Here is a 19451-nt window from a genome sequence, read left to right on the forward strand (position 1 = left end):
CCTTAATTGCATATACGCAGAAACATAAAATAGACAGAACATATACTATAGGTATACTTATATAAAGGGACGTTCATAATAATAAAAAAAACCTTTTTCACGAGCGTACGATTCGTAATCTTTAGTGCTGATGTTTATGTATACGCGGGCGTCCGTTTATGTATGCGCGTATGTCTGTGTGTGTATGTATGTGTATGCGTGTGTGTGCGTGTGTGTATGCGTGAGTGGGTGTATGTGTGTGTGTGTGCGTGTGTGTATGCGTGAGTGGGTGTATGTGTGTGTGTGTGCGTGTGTGTGCGTCTGTGTGTGTTGTGTATGTGTGTGGGTGGGAGGGGATGCATGTGTTAGTGGATGTATGCGTGTGTGTGTGTGTGTTTATATATATATATGTGTGTGTGTGTGTGCGCGCGTGTTTGTGTGTGTGTGTGTGTGTGTGTGTGTGTGTGTGTGTGTTTGTATGTGAGTGTGTGCGTATGTAGATATGAACGTGTGTGTATATGTGTGTGCGTCTGTTTATATGTATGCATGCGCGCGTGTGTGTGCATATGTGCGTATGTATGTATGCACGTGTGTTTGTGTATGTGCGTGCATGTATGAATGTGTGTGTGTGTGTGAGAGAGTGAGTGTGTGTGTGCACGTATGTATATGTGCGTGTGTATATATGTGTGTGTGTGTGTGTGGTGTGCGTGCGTGTGCACGCGCGCGCGCGTGTGTGTGTGTGTGTGTGTGTGTGTGCGAAAATAAATATTATTCTTGCAAATCAGCATTCAACGTCCCAGCTGTCGGCTCTCAACCGATCCTGTCTCATAACTTATCTTTTGAAGTACATAGCAGAACATGATTTATGTAAATGATTATACTATTGCCTGTTTGCCCGAGTATTTAGAAGTCTGTGATCGCTTCGTGGAACGGGACCCAGATCTGTGGTGAGACATCGAACACATACATTTGCATTACAAAAAGAGAAAAAAACTAAACCAAAGCTGACTATTTTAGCTACAACAGAATTCATTATGAGTTATACATGCACTCTATGTTTATGGATGTGTATTCTGGTTCTGATTCCGTCTGTGTCAGGTAAGTAGTGTCATATTTAGGGCTTTAATGCCTTACCCTAAATACCCTACACCTTATTAAATAATGGCATCTATGTGTACAGGACACCACAACTGGTCAAAGGCCGTGGTATGTGCTTTCCTGTTTATGGCAAAGTGCAGATAAGAAATCCCTTGCTGAATTAGGAGAAAAAAAAAGAGTAGCGAGTTTCCTTTCATGACTACGTGTCACAATTACCAAATGTTTGATATCCAATAGCCGATGATTAATTAATCAATGTGTTCTAGTGGTGTCGTTAAACAAAAACAAGCTTTAACTATGTGTACATAAGGGCGGAACGCAGCTCAGTGGTAAATAGTTGGCTTGGTGCGCGGTCGGTCTAGGGTCAATCCCTGTCGTATGAACCCATTGGGCTATTTCTCGCTCCAGCCAATGAACCACGATTGGTATATCAAAGATCGTGGTGTGTGCTATCCTGTCTGTGGGATGGTGTATACAAAACACCCCTTGCCACTAATTTGAAAAATGACTATATGACTGTGTCAAAAATACCATATGTTTGGCATGCAATAGCCGATAATTAATAAACCAATGTGTTCTAGTGGTGTCTTTAAACAAAACAAACAAAACTATCCCATTCGTGTATCACCAAATATTTGTCTCGCGTTAAGATATTAACACTCCAGATGGAAAGTCATGGGGAGATATAATTGACTATATGTCAAAATTACCATATGTCTGACATCCAATAGCCGATGATTAACAAAGAAACAAAACAAACGTATATGTGTACAGACTCTCGGAAATCAGAAATTACTATAGACAGCCCTACGGGTGGTACATCAAATATGGTGCCGTGTGTATGGAGCCGAACTTATAAAGGAATAACCGATGTGGCGACACCGTGTTTCCTCTACCTCTATCGACCGAATACCGAGATAGCCATATATTAGACACCAAATAGCTATTACATTTGTTTGACACCCACGAGTCGAAGTGTAGTTTTGTTTTGGGATGTTGTTAAACATTTATTAATGCATTCATTCATTCATTCCAAATAGCTAAAGTCTTCTTCAACAAAATATTATCTCCTTCCAATGACCATTAAGGCAGAAGTATCGCCGATACAACAATGCATATGCATGTATTAATTATATCGTATTAGTAAAACCTGATCTGTATTTTACAGGTGTAGCAAATACTGCCATAAATTGCATGGGAGGTGGATATTCAGGACAAAGTTCAACGTTGGCCTGTGCTATAACTGGTTCTATAGCTAGTGGAATCAGATGGGTGCGACCAAACGGTGGATCCCCACAGGAGGTCATATGGTGTAACGTCGCTAACACTATGTGCATACCAGCTGGAGGTCTAACTGGTTATAGTGCTTCTATTGACTCGCCTACACAGACTACTCTTACCATAGACTCATTCGATGCAGCAACAGATGCTGGAGAATGGATTTGTCGTGACGGACTGATAGGTCAAGGCCCGTCTTCATGCAACAAGACATTTTTTTATGGACCCATAGAAGCACAATGACTCGCTAAACGTAACACTTACTTGCAACCCGACTTGCAATAAACAGTACCCCCATCCATATTGAATTTGCAGAATGCTTCCTTTATCGTATACAAAAAGATAGCACTTGCAAATAACTGGACAGGTTTTGTTTTTCAGGGTATTTAATGTAATATCCCCCATTTTAAAAACTGTCTTAGCCATGACCCTATTAAAACGATTTCTGGATCTTTCCATGGCTTTGTCATTAGTAGCGTCATTGAACATTTGGAAGCATTTGCGACCTTACAATTTTTGTACCAGACATTCTTGGTTGTGTTAAAGCTAACAATGAGTCTACTGCATGTAACATGTCCTGCAGGGGGACCTCTCTAATGTCATTTGCTCCACAGTGAAGACATAAATATGGAGAAGGATTGTCAAACTGTAACAGAGTATTGATTTTATTTTGAACTGCCATGAATTTCAACCCACCGTATCCTTGTCACCAAACGGAAATGCCTTGAGATTCCAGTCCTAAACGGGTTCCTCTTGGCATGCCTCTGGCAAAATCTGCCGCTGTCTTAACAATGAATGAGCCCAGACACCATATACATGTGCGATCAGAGATATTCATCATGCATTTATAAACTATTGGGTACATTAATAAACAGCATTCGAATGTAAGTTTTAAAAGTACTAGATTTCCACCATACTGCTATTTTTATGAGTTCAGGTGGACAACCCCATGAAGCTGCTGCAGTAGCTGCCCCTATTCTAGAGGAGTGTGCTTGTATAGCCGAGTGTTCAGACCACTCAATGGCAGAACCTTTGATAAAATGGCTCAAAACTGATATCGTGTCAATTGAGAAAAGAGAAGGCCCTCACCCTCTGTTCGTATTGCTAAACATTCTCGAGAGCAATGTAATGGACAGAGTACCCCGTCTGCTCGGTCAAATGTTATCGTAATGCCGTTACCCTCTGTTCGTATTGCTAAACACTCTCGAGTGCAATGTAATGGACAGAGTACCCGTCTGCTCGGTCAAATGTTATCGTAATGCCTTTACCCTCTGTTCGTATTGCTAAACACTCTCGAGAGCAATGCAATGGACAGAGTACCCGTCTGCTCGGTCAAATGTTATCGTAATGCCTTTACCCTCTGTTCGTATTGCTAAACACTCTCGAGAGCAATGTAATGGACAGAGTACCCCGTCTGCTCGGTCAAATGTTATCGTAATGCCTTTACCACTCTGATCAGTTTTGGAATAACAAAGACTTATTGTCATCACTATTAAATTTTATATCCGTTTTTGCCAGTATTTTTTCCTGTATGCATGTGTTACTGGAAACGGTAAATTTCCCTATTCTCAGGAATTCACAAAATGCTAAAGTGAACGCTGCCTTTAATAATTTTATTTCGTATGATTTTTTACATACTGCTGGGAGAATCTCTACTAGCTGAACAAAAATGTGTGGGGTGATTGGTAGCCTGATATCTTGTCGATCCAGTTTCCCTTTAAAACCCTCCAACAGCTTAGTAACTAGGAAGTTTTGAGTCATGTCATGACATCCCTTAATTTTACAGTTAAATCCTATGGCTGTGATGTATGCTTTAGCCGTATTTACTGTTTAACCCTTGACGAATAAAAAGAATATAAAGTTGAGAGGCCATAACTGCGCAAGTTTGTAATCTATTCTTAAGTTTTGAAATGAGGCTAAACCTGTTTCGTGTATCAATCTTGTGTTGGGTGCAATCGATGCTGTCAGCAATCTTACATTTTCGCATTGCAAATCATCTGTTGTAATTGCGCTCGTATTGAGCAAGGACACTGCTGGACATTGGGCGCCAGTGTTCTGAATCGGTCCCACTGCTAGCGTGAAATTTCATCAGCTATACCATTATTAACTTCTGCTACATGTTTAGCTTTAAATATGATGTTATGTTGCATTGCGTGAAGTACAAATGGTCGAATAAGCGTCGTAACTTGCTTTGGCTTGGCTGTCTGTTTGTTCAAAATGCATGCCAATGCCAGTTTGTCGATATGGAATATAATTGTTTTACTGGAAAGCAAGCTGCCCCAAATGCCCACTACTATTACGATTAGGACCAATTCCAACAAGGTTAAATCTTTCATCACTTCCTGTTTTCCAGCTAGTTGATCATAGGAGGTAAAATCACCGCCCATTGAAGTAACCATCACACCCCAATTAGGGTGGCCCCGTGCTGTCTGTAGCCGATTGCATAATACATTCCTGAGCCCAACAAATGTCTGGAAACATTGTAATACCATTAAAGTCCTGCAATAAAGTTAGCCATGTTCTAATACCATCTTTCATTTCTTGGGTGACCTGACTGTGATGATATGCCATTGTGGTCCCCTGACAAGAAGCAACATCTTCAGAATGAATGACTGATAACTTGACGACAACCCAGCACGCTTTAAAACGTATTCGGTGTATAACATATGTAAGCATATTTCTTACACACCCATTGGTGAGAACGCCATGCGTTATTTTTGGTTACACATGGCTGTTTACACATGTACGACATACGACTGGATGCTCATATGTGATGACCAGGTCACCAATGTCATACATCCAATGAAAAACTACACGATGGAAATCGATTAGACGCGGAAGTCAGTTGCAAATGCAACGGTCGTAAATAACTCATAGTCGAAAAAGATATTAAAAGTTGCTTAAAACCTGGTTTTTAAGAATATGTTAGAAACATATACATTTTTTTTAAAACTCGTTGTGAGACCATCTAACGGCCACTTATGTATTATTCTTAATGTATACCAATTTTAATAAAAATAGTGTTGCCGTAATGTTAAGGGCGTGGTGTCTAGGTTACCAAGTACATAATTTTCTTCACACATAATTCGTTGAGGTCGAAGAATGGGTTGCTGTTTTATGTGACCTATGGGTAAAATGTAGCCCAGTGGTAGAGCGCTCACATGGGGTGCGATGTGTCTTATCATCTGTTGCATTCCATGTGCGTGGTTCTTCGCTTGCCACCAACAGTGGCTGACCCCTGGGTATGCCAAAGCACCGTGGTATGTGCTGTCTTCCAAAGAGAAAGTGGATATAAAAGACGCCTTGCTATGTCTCCGTAGGGACAGCTTGTGTGGTAGCAGCGGCTGTTTTCTCTAGACGAAATATAACAGTAACTATACCACGTTAAAAAGGTGAAGGTTTCTTCGTTTAGCTACACCACTAGAATACATTTATTTATTCGTCATCGGTTCTTGGATGTGAGCCCTTTGGTAATTCTGACATAATACATTCCAATTAATAGCTATGGATCTTTTGTATTCACTTTTCCACAGACATGACAGAACATACCACGCCATTTGATATACCAGCCGGGGGGACCTCGTTGGGACGGGGGAAAAAATTAAATAGTGAGTCCACTGAGGAGGTTCGATCCTGCGATCAAAGCACACACAATTAGTGAATATGTACAAGTCTGAAATATATATATATATATATATATATATATATATATATATATATATATATATATACTAGATTAATAAATCCGTGTCCTGTAATTGAAACAGAAGAAACTCTAACGTTTTTGTTGCTGTCAGTTCAGATAGTGGTTAGTGACAGAGAAGTGGGTGTAGTGCTCGTCAACGTATCCACTAAACACTGGAAGCCTACTCATTGTGGGAGCCCCTTCCTGGACACGAACTCGGTACCTACCACCTGTCAGTTCAGAGCCGTTCGTCGTTAGTGGTTAGTGACAGAGAAGTGAGTGTAGTGCTCGTCAACATATCCACTGAACACTGGAAGCCTACTCAAGGTGGGAGCCTCTACCTGGAACCGAACGTTAAATAGCTGGGCTACGACACCAATGAGGCCGGTTTATTTGGGCTGCTCATAAGGTAGCACTAAAGCAAATAACTTCCGGCTAGGTCAAAGTTCGAGGTGCATCGGACTTTTGATAGAGAAGTTAACACCACAAGTCCTGTGCTTGCTTATAAATATGAGTGTGTTGGTTGAGAAAACAACTGGGCTAAAACTGTATGCAATTGTATTTCATTCAGTACTACTGTGTCAAGTAGCCTTGTGCTTGGAACATGTACAGGGTACCTGTAAAAAAAGGTACTAAATTGTGTGTGCGAAACTAGGGGTGTTGTAAAAACATCTGGTTATACCGAAAATGAGCCATGAATGGTACCATTTTTTTCAGTTAATACTTTGAAGTTGGGGTTGTAGTACTGATATTCATGGGTCATAGTTTGGTGATATATTGCATATACTGTTTTTAAACACGAACGTTAACATGGTCGCCTATGGGATTTTATTTGGTATAGTCTTACCTATAGGTTGCATGGCACCAAAGAAGAGTGTTCCATGTCAAAGTTCGAGTTGCACCCTCAAATATTTACGGAGTGAAAAGAGCTGTGGGTGTAATTGGTAGTAATATGTGACGTTGATTACTTGTGCAAATACTGTTATCTATTGACAATACATAAATACACTTTTATTTGTTATACAATTGTTATGCAGTATATACAAGCGGTTGAAACTAATGCGGGGTACCCCCAAAACTGGAAATGCAATTTTCAGCAAAATGACGGTTTCTATTAAAAACATTAATTAAATCTCTTAAATGGTATGTGACCCCCGCCCCTCCCTCCCCCCCCCCCCCCCCCCCCCATTTCCAAAGCTAGCTATTGCATCACTTTAACTATACCATGATGGAGTGAAACCCATGTCAACCCTCTCAACAATGTTAGTTTTTGAATTATGGACCATTGCCATAATTCAATTATTTTTACAAAATATAATCAATAAGTGGAGTATGGTGGTTACGTAGATGGTTGAATAAAGTACATTTAGGGACAATTGAATTTTTTTTTTTTTTAAGTAATACTTTGTTAGGCCATGTACTAGGTAAGTGGTCTGTGACAATATGCCTTTAACGGTCAAATGGTGGTGGATACGAAATGATAATTTGGTGTAGTGGTCATGCAATACACCACCGAGACGGTATAACTCGCCCTGCCTGGAGTGTGATACCAGGTTACGAACCCAGTGTCTGTCAGCCACTAAGGTCGTTCTACTTGCCATTCTGAAAGGAAAGGTCGTAGAGAAGAAGAACTAGGAGTTGTTGTTGTTGTTTTTTTGTGGGGGTTTTTGTGGAGTTTTTTTTTGGGGGGGTGGGGTGTTTTTAAAAAAAAATGTGTTGCGCCGTGACGTAATGTGTAAGATAACTTTGTGTTGAAGGAAGGAACTATTTTATTTATCGACGCGCTCAACACATTTCATTTACGGTTATATGGCGTCGGACATATGGTTAACACACATTAGGACACAGTAGGACAGGCATTGTATACACAGACAATGGTATTGTAAACAAGAAAATGTATATAATGTTTTATGTTAGTCGCCAATCTTACAATGATAGCAAGCCCTTTTAATTAAACATTCATTAAATATGTTACATATCCAGGGCTTCTAGAAATTTTTAAAAATCCACTAGCCATGGGATCAGTGATATAAAACAATTACTAGCCACGATTAAACATTCACTAACCCTACTTTACTTTAAGTTAATACAATTGTAATAAATAATAGTAATAATCAGATATATCACCTAAAGAGGGAGATAGAGCTTAAAACACTAACATTGTGGGGTTGGGATGTGGGCAGGATATTCATATTTACAAAATAGACTAAACAGCAACATTTGACCATTTTATTTTCACTAGCCGTCGGGCATGTCAGTAGTAGATATTTACTAGCCCAACATTGAATGCCACTAGCCACGGGAGTGGGGCTATCATAATCTAGAAGCCCTGCATATCGCATGCCCCCCCCCCCCCCCCCCCGCCCATCCCCCACACCCACACCTATTATATTATCTTACTGGTAGGTTAAATGTGAGTTTCCTCACTTTCTATGTGTGTACAGTCTGGGTGTGTTGATGTGCTGCTCATATTAGGTTTACTAGAACATGTTAACTCTATCGGCGATAGAAAGTTAAAGTGTGCTTTGTTTAACGACACCACTGGAGCACATTGATTAATTAATCATCGGCTACTTGAAGTTAAACATTTGGTAATTCTGACGCGTAGCCATCAGAGGAAACCCGCTACATTTTTTATAATGCAGCAAGGCATCTTTTATATGCACTTTCCCACATACAGGAAAGCACACACCACGGCCTTTGTCCAGTCATGGTACACTGGTTGGAACGAGAAAAAAACAATCAGCAGAGTAGATCCACCGAGGTGGTGCGATCCTGGGACGCAAGCACGTGAATTGAACGCTCAACCGACTGAGCTAAATTCCGCCCCCGACGATAGAAATGTATTAACTTAATTTTATTTATTTAACTCTAAGGCAAATAATTTCAAATAGCTATCAGCGAAGGTATGTGTCTCCCCCGACAGTAGGTCATACTGTAAAGACCTAATCTCGTTCACAGTGTAAACAGAAAGTACACACAGTGAGCTGGTTTTCGTGGAAACGCAAACACGATACAAGAAAGTAGTTCAGAGTCCAGGCAGACATTTTGAAGGTGAATCACTCGAACGTAAGTTCATATTTTAATATGTGATCGGGTATCAATGTATGTATATATGTATGTATGTATGTATGTATGTATGTTAGCCCGAGTACTCTGTCGTTCGAGAGCTAGACGGACATTAACTCCATTCACCTCTAGCCCTCCCCTTATTGATATGCTTTGATATGGTGACTCAACCTAGAAGGCGTAGATCAATCCGTTTAGCTATCACACCACAGAGTACCGATACTAGGGATAATACGTAAAATGAACTATGTGTGCATGTATGTATGTATGTGTATGTATGTTTGTGTGCGTTCGTGCGTGCGTGCGTGCGTGCTAGTCCGGGGGGGGGGGGGGGGGGGCGGGGCGTAGAAAGTGTGTTGTTTTTTTCTACGTCCGGATATATTTACATACCCTATATATAGCCTGTATTCAAAACTTGTGACACCATGTTTCAACCGTTCCTCAACCGAAATAGTGCAACAAATGGACACACAAACCAAACATGTATAACCTACCGTACTCACAAAATCCCGGTAGCATCATAAATCTTCAACGACAACCTTAAAAATTATTCCCGCCATATTAAATTTGCTAAGTAAAGGGAAGCAACTCGCAATGCACGCCAATAATTGACTTAATATGTCTCGTGCATTATGTGCGTGCGTGCGCGCGCGTGTATGTGTGTGCGGTTGTCACGGGAGCGGGGGATTCGGGTTTGTTTTTTTTTAATTCGGGCGTAAGCGAGGCAGACCCCCCCCCCCCCCCCCCCCCCCCCCCCCAAAAAAAAATGGGAGCCTGTACGCTTGTGCATATCAGTGTAACCGAGATTTAACCAACTTTAAACGGAATTCAATCACATTCTGGGTGGGGGTTTTTTCTCAGCAAAAAATAGCAACCAAACAATCTGAATCTGAAGTCCAGTCCGGATTTGTTGACAACTGGCAGAATGGAAAGTCAGTCAGACAAAGCCTCAGATATTCACTGGACGAAAAGATCCTGTGCGACGTCACCTTCATAGTGGGAGAAAACCGGAAGCGGATACAGGCTCACAGGTTGACACTCAGTCTGCGTAGCTGTGTCTTCCTGGCGATGCTGACCGGACCTCTGGCGGAGGAGGATGACATTGAAATCCTGGATATCGATTCTGATGTTTTTGATCAACTTTTAAGGTAAGGAAAACATCTTTATAAGACATATACATGTATAAAAAAAAAAAAAATTAATATTAATAAATAATAATAATAATAATAATAATAATAACAATAATAATAATAATAAAACATTGCACAGGTGTGGTGCATCTTATGTTCGCATCCTTTGGTGGAACAATTCAAAACGATTTTCTGTGGAATTGTACGATTTTATTAGGGCTAGTGCCGAGACCTCGACTAATTTACATCTAATTTGCAAAGTTATCAAATTCTTAAAGTATGTGATCTGCAAAATGTCACATACTTTGATTGCACTGAAAGTGTAAGATATTATATGATAAGTACATATATATATATATATATATATATATATATATATATATATATATATATATATATATATATATATGTGTGTGTGTGTGTGTGTGTGTATGTGTGTGTGTGTGTGTGTGTGTGTGTGTGTGTGTGTGTGTGCGTGTGTGTGTGTGGTGCATTTACCATAGTTTGACACCCAATAGCCGATGTATTTTTCGTGCTGGTGTCTTGTTATTCTACTATATTCTATTATTGTTATGATTGTCAAAGTATAACGTCTTATGATAGTATTTCGGGCAACAAATATGTTGGAAATATATTAATTAGCATTCAGTGTAGTAAACAGAAAACAATTAATAAAAATACGGTTTAGTTTTTTTATATACTGAACAGAATTGGAAACGTACCACCAATAAATGTTTGGATTTCGATAAGAATACCTGAGTCAGCAGGGTTGAAAATTAGCGGTCGCCCGGTCGCCTAAGAATTTTATAAAGGTAGTCCGTTGGGCGACCGTCGATTTTAGGGTCTAGCAAGTAAGTTGAAAAAGAAAGACACTGAAACTGGCAAATTACACCGCGTCTGTTTTGGCACGAACTACAGGTCTGGCAGCAGAAGACATAGAACATGCTCTATATTTAGACAGTGACAGACTTGGGCTGGGTATTTCTAAAAATAGAGGTCAAAACGTATTGAAGACACTGCATGTATTTTTAAAATCTGGAATATATTGGAATGGATTGGATACACCATAATTATCTAGTAGAGCTACTATTTGACAATTGTTATTCAACGTTATGGTAAAAATGAATCGTATTTAATTAGCTTCTGGGACAGAATCAAAATAAGAACAGATTAGATCTAAAGTAACGCCAAGACTTACATGATGAGATAACCGTCCAAATATTACTGTGATAAAACAATAAGTAAGTTTTTTATGTTGTGTAATATACTAGTAATAACTAAGTACATCTTATATTTTGGTAAAATTTTGGGGATTTGGGTGTTTTTTTCCACACATTTATTTTCCTTTCGATTTCTATTGCATTACCTCTGTAGCACTTACAATATCTAAATTAAATGCACGTCTATAAATGCCTTTCTGGATATTTTACCCCTCTTGCATCGCCACAAAGTTTATTTCATTCAATTTGCATCGCCACATAGTTTATTTCATCCGTCTTGCATTGCCACAAAGAGGACTGCTACCCCTAGACAGGGCTATGTACTACAGCACGCTAAGTTTTACCTGTATTCTCTTTGTGCTGCATTATTGTTTTATTTCGGAGACAATGCAAGTCAAGCCGCATACATTGGCTGTTCTAGCATTTTGTCTTCATCCCTGTATTAAAAATGATAATTAATCTGTATAATTTAATGGTAATTTGTAAATAAACATTTTTATTTATACTGGATTTCGGGGTTTTCTGGGGAGTTGTTTTAATGTTATTTGATTTCGTATGGGTTTAAAACTTAAGAACATGCTTTTATATGAATTTTAATTTTATTTATTATGATGTGACATGCCAATTCATCGGTTTCTTTTTGAACAAACGGACTATATACGGCGAGCACATGATTATTATTCAACAAAGAACAGTCTAGTTTTTATTTTAGCTGCACGGTTAAATTTCTGGAGGGCTAGTTGAATTTGAGAAGGGTCAGTAAAATGATTCTTCAACTTGCGACCATAGTTTTCATGTTAATTTTCAACTCTGCCTGAGTAATAACTGTTTTGTTGTTTTTCTTGTGTGTGTGTGTGTGTGAACAGCAAAAGATGGATTATTGATAATGACAACAAACAAAAAGGATGCACACTCATTCACAATCAGTGGGATCGCAATGAAAGGTCAGTAGGGCGTATGACCACCGTCTGCAGCAACACAGCACATAATTATATTAAAATTCCAAATAACGAAATTGTAATTATGCTCGTTAAATATGATGTCATAACATGTGTGTTCAACAAAAGGAAATTATAAGTTTCGTGTCTGTGCTGTTGTCTGTCAATTTTTTTTAAATATTTGTTTTTAATTTCCCGCTTTATAACGTCGATTTGTTCCGGGCTTTTCTTGCTATGATGTAAAACTGCATTTGGAGCCAAAAAGGCATCGCACTTGAATTAGGACGTACTTAGACCATTAGCTATCTTTGGAAGAAGTCCAGTTGTGCTGAATGAGTGGGGGGGGGGGGGGGGGGGGAGACAACTAGAAACGGGGTCGACGTTTCTGCTGGTTGATATTTAGTCCCAGAGTACGTCAACAACCTCGTAACAATTCAAAAATCACTGGATATTCATACCAAGTTGTCACGTTAGTTTCGAACCGAATGTTTGACAGTGCATGTGTGACAGGTCTTTTTTTAGTTTTTTCGAATTCGACTTTTATGTCAACTAGGGATGTATGAAAACCATATGTTCACGAATTGCTAAGCAATGCGTGCAAATGTTGTTGTTGTGTTTACACACCACATAAAAAACCAAACCGAAACAAAACAAAAACATGCAATGGTCTATTTAATACATAAATCCTTCCCAATATTTCGATGTTTGTAATATTTTTCGCTTATCGTATCGAAAACACGTAACTCTATGATATATTTCTTTTGCGAAAAATGTACTTGGCCATGGACATTTTAAAAGAAATATGAATAAAAACATTTAATGATACTGCTGTGAAAACATATCTGACAAAGCGATCGTCCAAAACAGAACGAAAACAAAACATGAAGCGAACTCAAAATTAAAATTTAAATTAAACTCAACGACAGGGAATTGCGTTTCCACTATTTGCCTTTGTAATCAACCAGTTTTACATATTTTACAGTCATTGCACTTCATATCCATTTTTTTTAACATCCACCATTGTTTAAATTTCATTATTTCAAATACGATCAGGTACATTTATAATCGTCAAACCAAAAAAAACGATAAAGTGATATTGACTTATAAACAGTTCGTAATTAGTTACAAGGGAGATAATTGAATAGTGAACTTCAAATACGAATATGCTTTTTGTGTTCTCATTGTGACTTAAATACAGAGAAAATATTACTTTTCTCCGAATATTACGTTTATGGTTTCTATAGATCTATATATACTGAGTGAAATTAAAACTTTCACAACCGTTTCATCTTGGCTAACTAGCAAATATAACAGACGAACGTATTAAAGAAGGTACGTTTTATCGTGTGATGTCCAAAGAAAGAATGGGAATCCATGTTGAGTCAAAAATCTGTTCGATGCGCCCACAGCATTCGCCAAAACCACAAACAGTCAAAATGGTAATTCACAAGCAGGGTCGTCTGATGACATCACAGGTTCAGTAGCGCGTATGGCCACCATATGTACCCACAACTGCAAAGCAACGCTTCCTCGTTGACTGCCTGATGCGTGTAAAGACTGCCTTAGGGATATGGTGCCATTGTTCCACTAATGAGGCACCAAGTTCCTGCAAAGTCTGTGGAGGTTTTCTGAGAGCGTTCGATGGGATTTTGGTCGGCCGACCTTGAAGGTCAATCCATGACATTGATGCCCGCATTCCTCAGGTAATCCCTTGTCAAGATGGCCGTGTGGTGTCTGGCGTTGTCATGCTGAAAGATCAGGCCTGGCCATGAGCTGCCATGAAGGGCACACGTTCCTGGGCCAGCACCTGGTCGCGGTATGCAGCAGCGTTGAGGTTGCCACATATGACAAGAATTCGAGAACGTTCATTTCCATAGAAAGCACTCCAAACAATTACACTTCCGCCTCCGAATCTGTCAACTTCATTGACAAAACACTGAGCATGACATTCACCACGTCGCCTCCAAACCCTCTGCCTTCCATCGGCAAATCGCAGTGTGAATCGCCATTCATCGCTAAACACGACTGTATTCCATTCCCTCTGAGTCCATCGCAAGTGGCGTTGTGCCACAGGTGATATTGAAGTCGATGCAATTGGATCAAAATGTGTCAAACATATGGGCGCCGTGCGTGGAGGTGTGGGGTTCGCAGCCGATTTCGGATCATTTGCGCTGACGCCCAACGTCTAAAACGTTAATTACTGGTTGCTGTAGCTGTCATGAAACGTTTGCAGACGTGACCTAAAACAAGATGACGGTTATCTTAGGGCTCGAACTTATGAATTTGTCTCCCACGGCAATTTTGAAAAACATTGCCATGGGTGAAGCAGTCCACCGACGGCAATTGTGAGCCTGCCTATGATATTTTTTTTTTTAAAGTGACATTTGCAGCAAATAAACCTGGCTGAAAGGCTATCTTGTTATATGAAAACATCTTTTAAATGTGCAAATGTTAAATATTGACAGATAATGTACACCAGGTGTATACATTTCGCCATTGTTGAGGAGCTTTACCGACGGCACAAAAGTGCCATCGGTAATGCTCTCTACCTACGGCAATTTATATCTCAACGACAGCAACTGCCGTCGGTGCCGCCGTTAAGTTCGAGCCCTGCATCTGCCTGTGACGTCACATGTGGTCTACCCGGTCGGGGGCGATAAGCGGTGGTGCCCGTGTGTTGTACTCTTGTCCGCAGATTATAAATTGCCCGTCGACTGCAAACCGACATCATTGCAACCTCAGCTGCTGATTTTCCCGTGTGCAACATGCCAACGGCACGTTCTCGCAGCACATTGTTGAGGCGTGGCATCGAAACAGGTCGTAACAAATATCGTTTTAATGTGTGTTTTTTCTTTGTGTCAGACAACTGTGAGCAAATATCGATGAAAACGTGTGCTATTTTAGTCACGTGACCAATGGCACGTCCAAAACCACCATTGCCTGAATGATGTTGTGCGCGTGCTGTGGATCGGGTCACGTGGGCTGTGAAGGGCTTCAAATTGAGTGTCGACATTGCCATTACAATATTTATTCCTGAAAAATACCTGCTTTCAACACACATTGACTTTATTAAAATTTTAGATTGTCAAGTTTTTAATTTGACTCAGTATATTTCATAGCAATACATATAATAATTATTCCTAACTACCGGTTAAGGACCGGCCTCGACTGTGTCGTGGTTTAGCCATCGTATATAAGGCTGGTATGTACTGAGTTCGCAGCCTGGTGCCGGCTCGCACCCAGAGAAAGGTTTAACGGCTAAATGGGTAGGTGTAAGACCACTACACCCTCTTCTTTCTCACTAACAACTAACGCACTGTCTTGGCCAGAGAGACCAGATACCTGATCAGAGTGCCCCGGACAGCGTGCTTGAACCGTAATTGGATATAAGCACGAAAATAAGTTGATATAAAATGAAATGAACCGGTTACGGTGATTCTGTTTGTAGAAGCCAGTTTGGCCGAGTGGACTATCAAATAACATGCAAGAATGGTACAGTAGGTTTAAAACATGCCAAGCGACAACTGGTGTTTTTATATATTGTGTTTCTAGGATATTAATCAAGCTTCTGTTTCATATCATGTTTATGTCCGGCGTGAAAACAAAAATCAATCAAAAAACAAAAGTTAACATTATTTCATGAGGGATACAAACATGATAAGAAATGGTAGAGAGTATAATATGGTATTTATTACACGACATTGTTCTTAATTTATATCACTCTACTCGTTTAATTCTTGTGTGACGTCGATATGTTACGTCCAACTTGGCCTTCTAGTTGGGCGTGCCACGTTGATAAGTTCCAAGATATTTTTTATTTATATCGGTCATGACTAAAACAATGTTGTTGTTGTTTTGTTTTTTTAGGTTCTTGTACACAGACGTCATATCCATTAATGGTAGAAATGTGATCAGTTTCCTGTATGCCTTTAAAAAGTACGACATTGTTGATATGGAAAACAAATGCCTGACATATATTGAGTCGTCTATGTCGCCACATGAAGTCTGTTTTGTGATGGAACAGGCACACTTGTATAATGAACAAGACTTGGTGCAGAAAGCACTAGCATATATTTGGCAAAATGGCGACGAAGTTTTAAAATCTGATACTTTCTGTGGCCTCTGTCACGACTGTTTTGTGAAGGTCATAGAAGCTGATCAACGCAAAACCAGTGAGGAGTCTGTTTTTGAAGCTTCCATCGCCTGGAGCGAGGCAGAGTGCAGACGACAAGGAAGGGAGGTAACTCCAGAAAATAGACGCAGCGTTCTTGGTGAGAGTATGCATCTGATTCGGTATTCTAAAATTGACTCATCTTATTTTGTGCAGAAAATTTCGCTCTCAAGTTTGTTGACGAAAGCTGAAGAAATCAAGATCTACAGATCTTTCATCGTTCAAAACCAAGAAGTTTCACCATTTAAATCAAATCACAGACTCGGTACACACAAAACAAAAGTTACAGTTAACAGGTTTGATAACATATGCTATGTAAAACAAACGTGTTACTGTGAGACATTATATTGTTGGTTTCCCGGTATCTTTTACGAAGGAATAACGTTGTGTTTGAACGCCAGCGCAGAACTACAAGGGTTTCAGTTTTATGGATACTTACAGTCTTTGGATCCTTCTTCTGTGACCTACTCCGTCACGGCTTCTGTATGTGATGCTTCAACGGATGACGTAATACCTGGTTCAGAAATAAAAAAGGAAATTTCGTCCAGTAATATCGTCTATGGTGTAGACTTCCCCAATCCCATCCAGCTTACTCGGGACAGAAAATACAATTTAACTGTGACAATTACAATGCCGCAACAATTCACAGGGTGTGACGTGGTAAACTGCGTACAGGGTGCAGAAGGGAAATCAGTTGTAAGCCACGGATCGTTTACCTGTTCGTTCTATGACTATAAGAAATGCAAACATCTTAAAAGAGACAATCACACTAGTGTTCAAACTGGACAGATACCGGGTTTTAAATTCTTGCTGTAATAATCCAGGTCAAAAGAGTTCAAGAAACAAGTTGGTTCAGCAGTATCAGACACACTATGGCACTTTAATATCAGGGATAGCCTGGTTTCCCAGTATAAGAGACAATATTGTTCCTGAATATCGCGCAAAGAAAAATATTAGACACAATATGACTTATCAGTATCAGACACAGTCCGGTTTCTTTATATCAGAAATAACCTAGTTTCTCAGTATCAGAGACAATAGTGTTACTGAGTATTAGACACCAGCTGGTTCCTCAATATTAGAAGCAATCTAGTTTATCAATATTGGACACAATCTGGTTCGTTAACGTCAGAAATAATATTGTTTCTGACTATCATACACACTATGACTCCTTAATATCAGGAATAACCTGGTTTCCCAGTATCAGAGACAATATTCTTCCTGAATATCAGACGCACAATGGTTCCTCAGTATTAGACACAGTCAGGTTCATCAGTATTGGACACAATCTGTTTCATTAATATCGGGGATAACCTGGTACCAAATTACTGGAGACTATATTCCTCCTCAGAATCAGACACAAACTTGTTCCTCAATATCAGAGGCAATCTTGTTTGTTGGTATCAGGAATAATCTGGTTCCTCAATATCAGAGGCAATCTTCTTTGTAGGTATGAGGGATAATATGGTTCCTCAATATCAGAGGCAATCTTGTCAGTAGGCATCAGGGATAACCTGGTTCCTCAATATCAGAAGCACTCTTGTTTGTCGGTATCAAGGATAACCTGGTTCCTCAATATCAGAGGCAATCTTGTTTGTCGGTATCAGCGATAACCTGGTTCCTCAATATTAGAGGCAATCGTGTTCGTCGGTATCAAGGATAACCTGGTTCCTCAATATCAGAGGCAATCTTGTGTGTCGGTATCAGCGACAATCTGGTTCCTCAAAATCAGAAACACTATGGTTCCTCAGTAACGCAGACAATCTGATTCTTGCGATATCACAGACAATTTGGTTCCTCAATATTGAAGAAAAGTTTGTTAAATGCTGGAACTGCCATGGCGATGCTTACTGCATGTGTAGTTCTGTCTCTAGATCTCCGTGTCCTGCTTAAAGATTACTAGTAACAATGCAGGTGAAAATGTTTACCTTAGCTGTTATAGCATATTGCCCTTCCTTCCACATAAATATGACGTATAGAGATTGGTTGTAATTATTAAAAACACATTATTTGAATTTAAACTGAAGTGTACTGTAGAACGACATTATGAGTGTTGGTGTTGGCTTAAAACATAATTAGGTAATTTTTATGATTTTTGACATTAATTAATTTCAGTACTCTATATATAGAGTAAAATACCTATTTTCGAGTTCACTTCAGATCTAAGTAGACTATATATACCAGCGCCGACTTTAACACGTTCGGGCTCGGTGACGCAGTGGTTAAGCATTCGGACTACAGGCTCGTAGGTACAGGGTTCAGGGTTCGCAGAGCGAGTTCTTAAGTGCTCAGTGGGCAGGCGTAAGGACACTACACACTATTCTCTCTCACTAAACACTAACAAGTAACCTACTGTCCTAGATAGGTGAAGTGTGTGCCCAGGACAGCGTGTTTGAACCTTACTTGGATATAAGCACGAAAATAAGTCGAATTGAAATGAATAACATGCTCTCCCGTTGGTCTGGTCTACGGCATATATCAGACATTTGACATATTTTAAAGCTATTTTGTTTATTACATTTGTAAGGCGTGTGTATATGACTTTAGATTTAAAATGATTTTATTACTGATTTATCAAGTAGATAGAGAAAGAAAGAAATGTTTTATTTAACGACGCACTCAACACATTTAATGTTCGGTTATATGGCGCCAGACACATGGTTAAGGACCACACAGATATGAGGGAGGAAACCCGCTGTCGCCACTTCATGGGCTACTCTTTTCGATTAACAGCAAGGACTCGTTTATATGCACCATCTCACAGACACGGTAATACATACCAGTCATAGTACACTGGCTAGAACGAGAAATAGCCAAATGGGTTCACCGACGGGGATCGATCCCAAACCGAACGCGCATCAGGCGGGTGTTTTACCACTGGAC

General features: G+C 39.7%; 2 protein-coding genes across 2 annotated transcripts; both read left to right on the forward strand.

The window, feature by feature from the left end:
* The first annotated feature begins 916 nt into the window (after positions 1-916).
* LOC121386222 lies at positions 917-2658 on the forward strand. Its single transcript, XM_041517052.1, has 2 exons — positions 917-1077; positions 2246-2658. The coding sequence occupies exons 1-2, from the start codon at positions 1014-1016 to the stop codon at positions 2596-2598; spliced, it is 417 nt and encodes a 138-aa protein (XP_041372986.1). The 5' UTR covers positions 917-1013; the 3' UTR covers positions 2599-2658.
* Positions 2659-3282: 624 nt separating this feature from the next.
* LOC121385917 (BTB/POZ domain-containing protein 2-like) lies at positions 3283-17869 on the forward strand. The gene is made up of 4 exons (XM_041516707.1): positions 3283-3480; positions 9971-10257; positions 16265-16833; positions 17751-17869. The coding sequence occupies exons 1-4, from the start codon at positions 3283-3285 to the stop codon at positions 17867-17869; spliced, it is 1173 nt and encodes a 390-aa protein (XP_041372641.1).
* Positions 17870-19451: the final 1582 nt, after the last annotated feature.

Source organism: Gigantopelta aegis, chromosome 12 (genome assembly GCF_016097555.1).
Source record: "Gigantopelta aegis isolate Gae_Host chromosome 12, Gae_host_genome, whole genome shotgun sequence".
NCBI classification, from domain to species: domain Eukaryota; kingdom Metazoa; phylum Mollusca; class Gastropoda; order Neomphalida; family Peltospiridae; genus Gigantopelta; species Gigantopelta aegis.

What these genes read in the sequence shown, in the direction of transcription:
- LOC121386222 (XM_041517052.1), top strand. Translation starts at nt 1,014, where the DNA reads ATGAGTTATACATGCACTCTATGTTTATGGATGTGTATTCTGGTTCTG. An exon ending in TCTGATTCCGTCTGTGTCAG is followed by an intron (nt 1,078 to 2,245) that starts GTAAGTAGTGTC and finishes TGTATTTTACAG; the next exon opens with GTGTAGCAAATACTGCCATA.
- LOC121385917 (XM_041516707.1), top strand. Translation starts at nt 3,283, where the DNA reads ATGAGTTCAGGTGGACAACCCCATGAAGCTGCTGCAGTAGCTGCCCCT. An exon ending in TAAACATTCTCGAGAGCAAT is followed by an intron (nt 3,481 to 9,970) that starts GTAATGGACAGA and finishes GTTTTTTCTCAG; the next exon opens with CAAAAAATAGCAACCAAACA. An exon ending in TAAATCAAATCACAGACTCG is followed by an intron (nt 16,834 to 17,750) that starts GTACACACAAAA and finishes CCTTAATATCAG; the next exon opens with GAATAACCTGGTTTCCCAGT.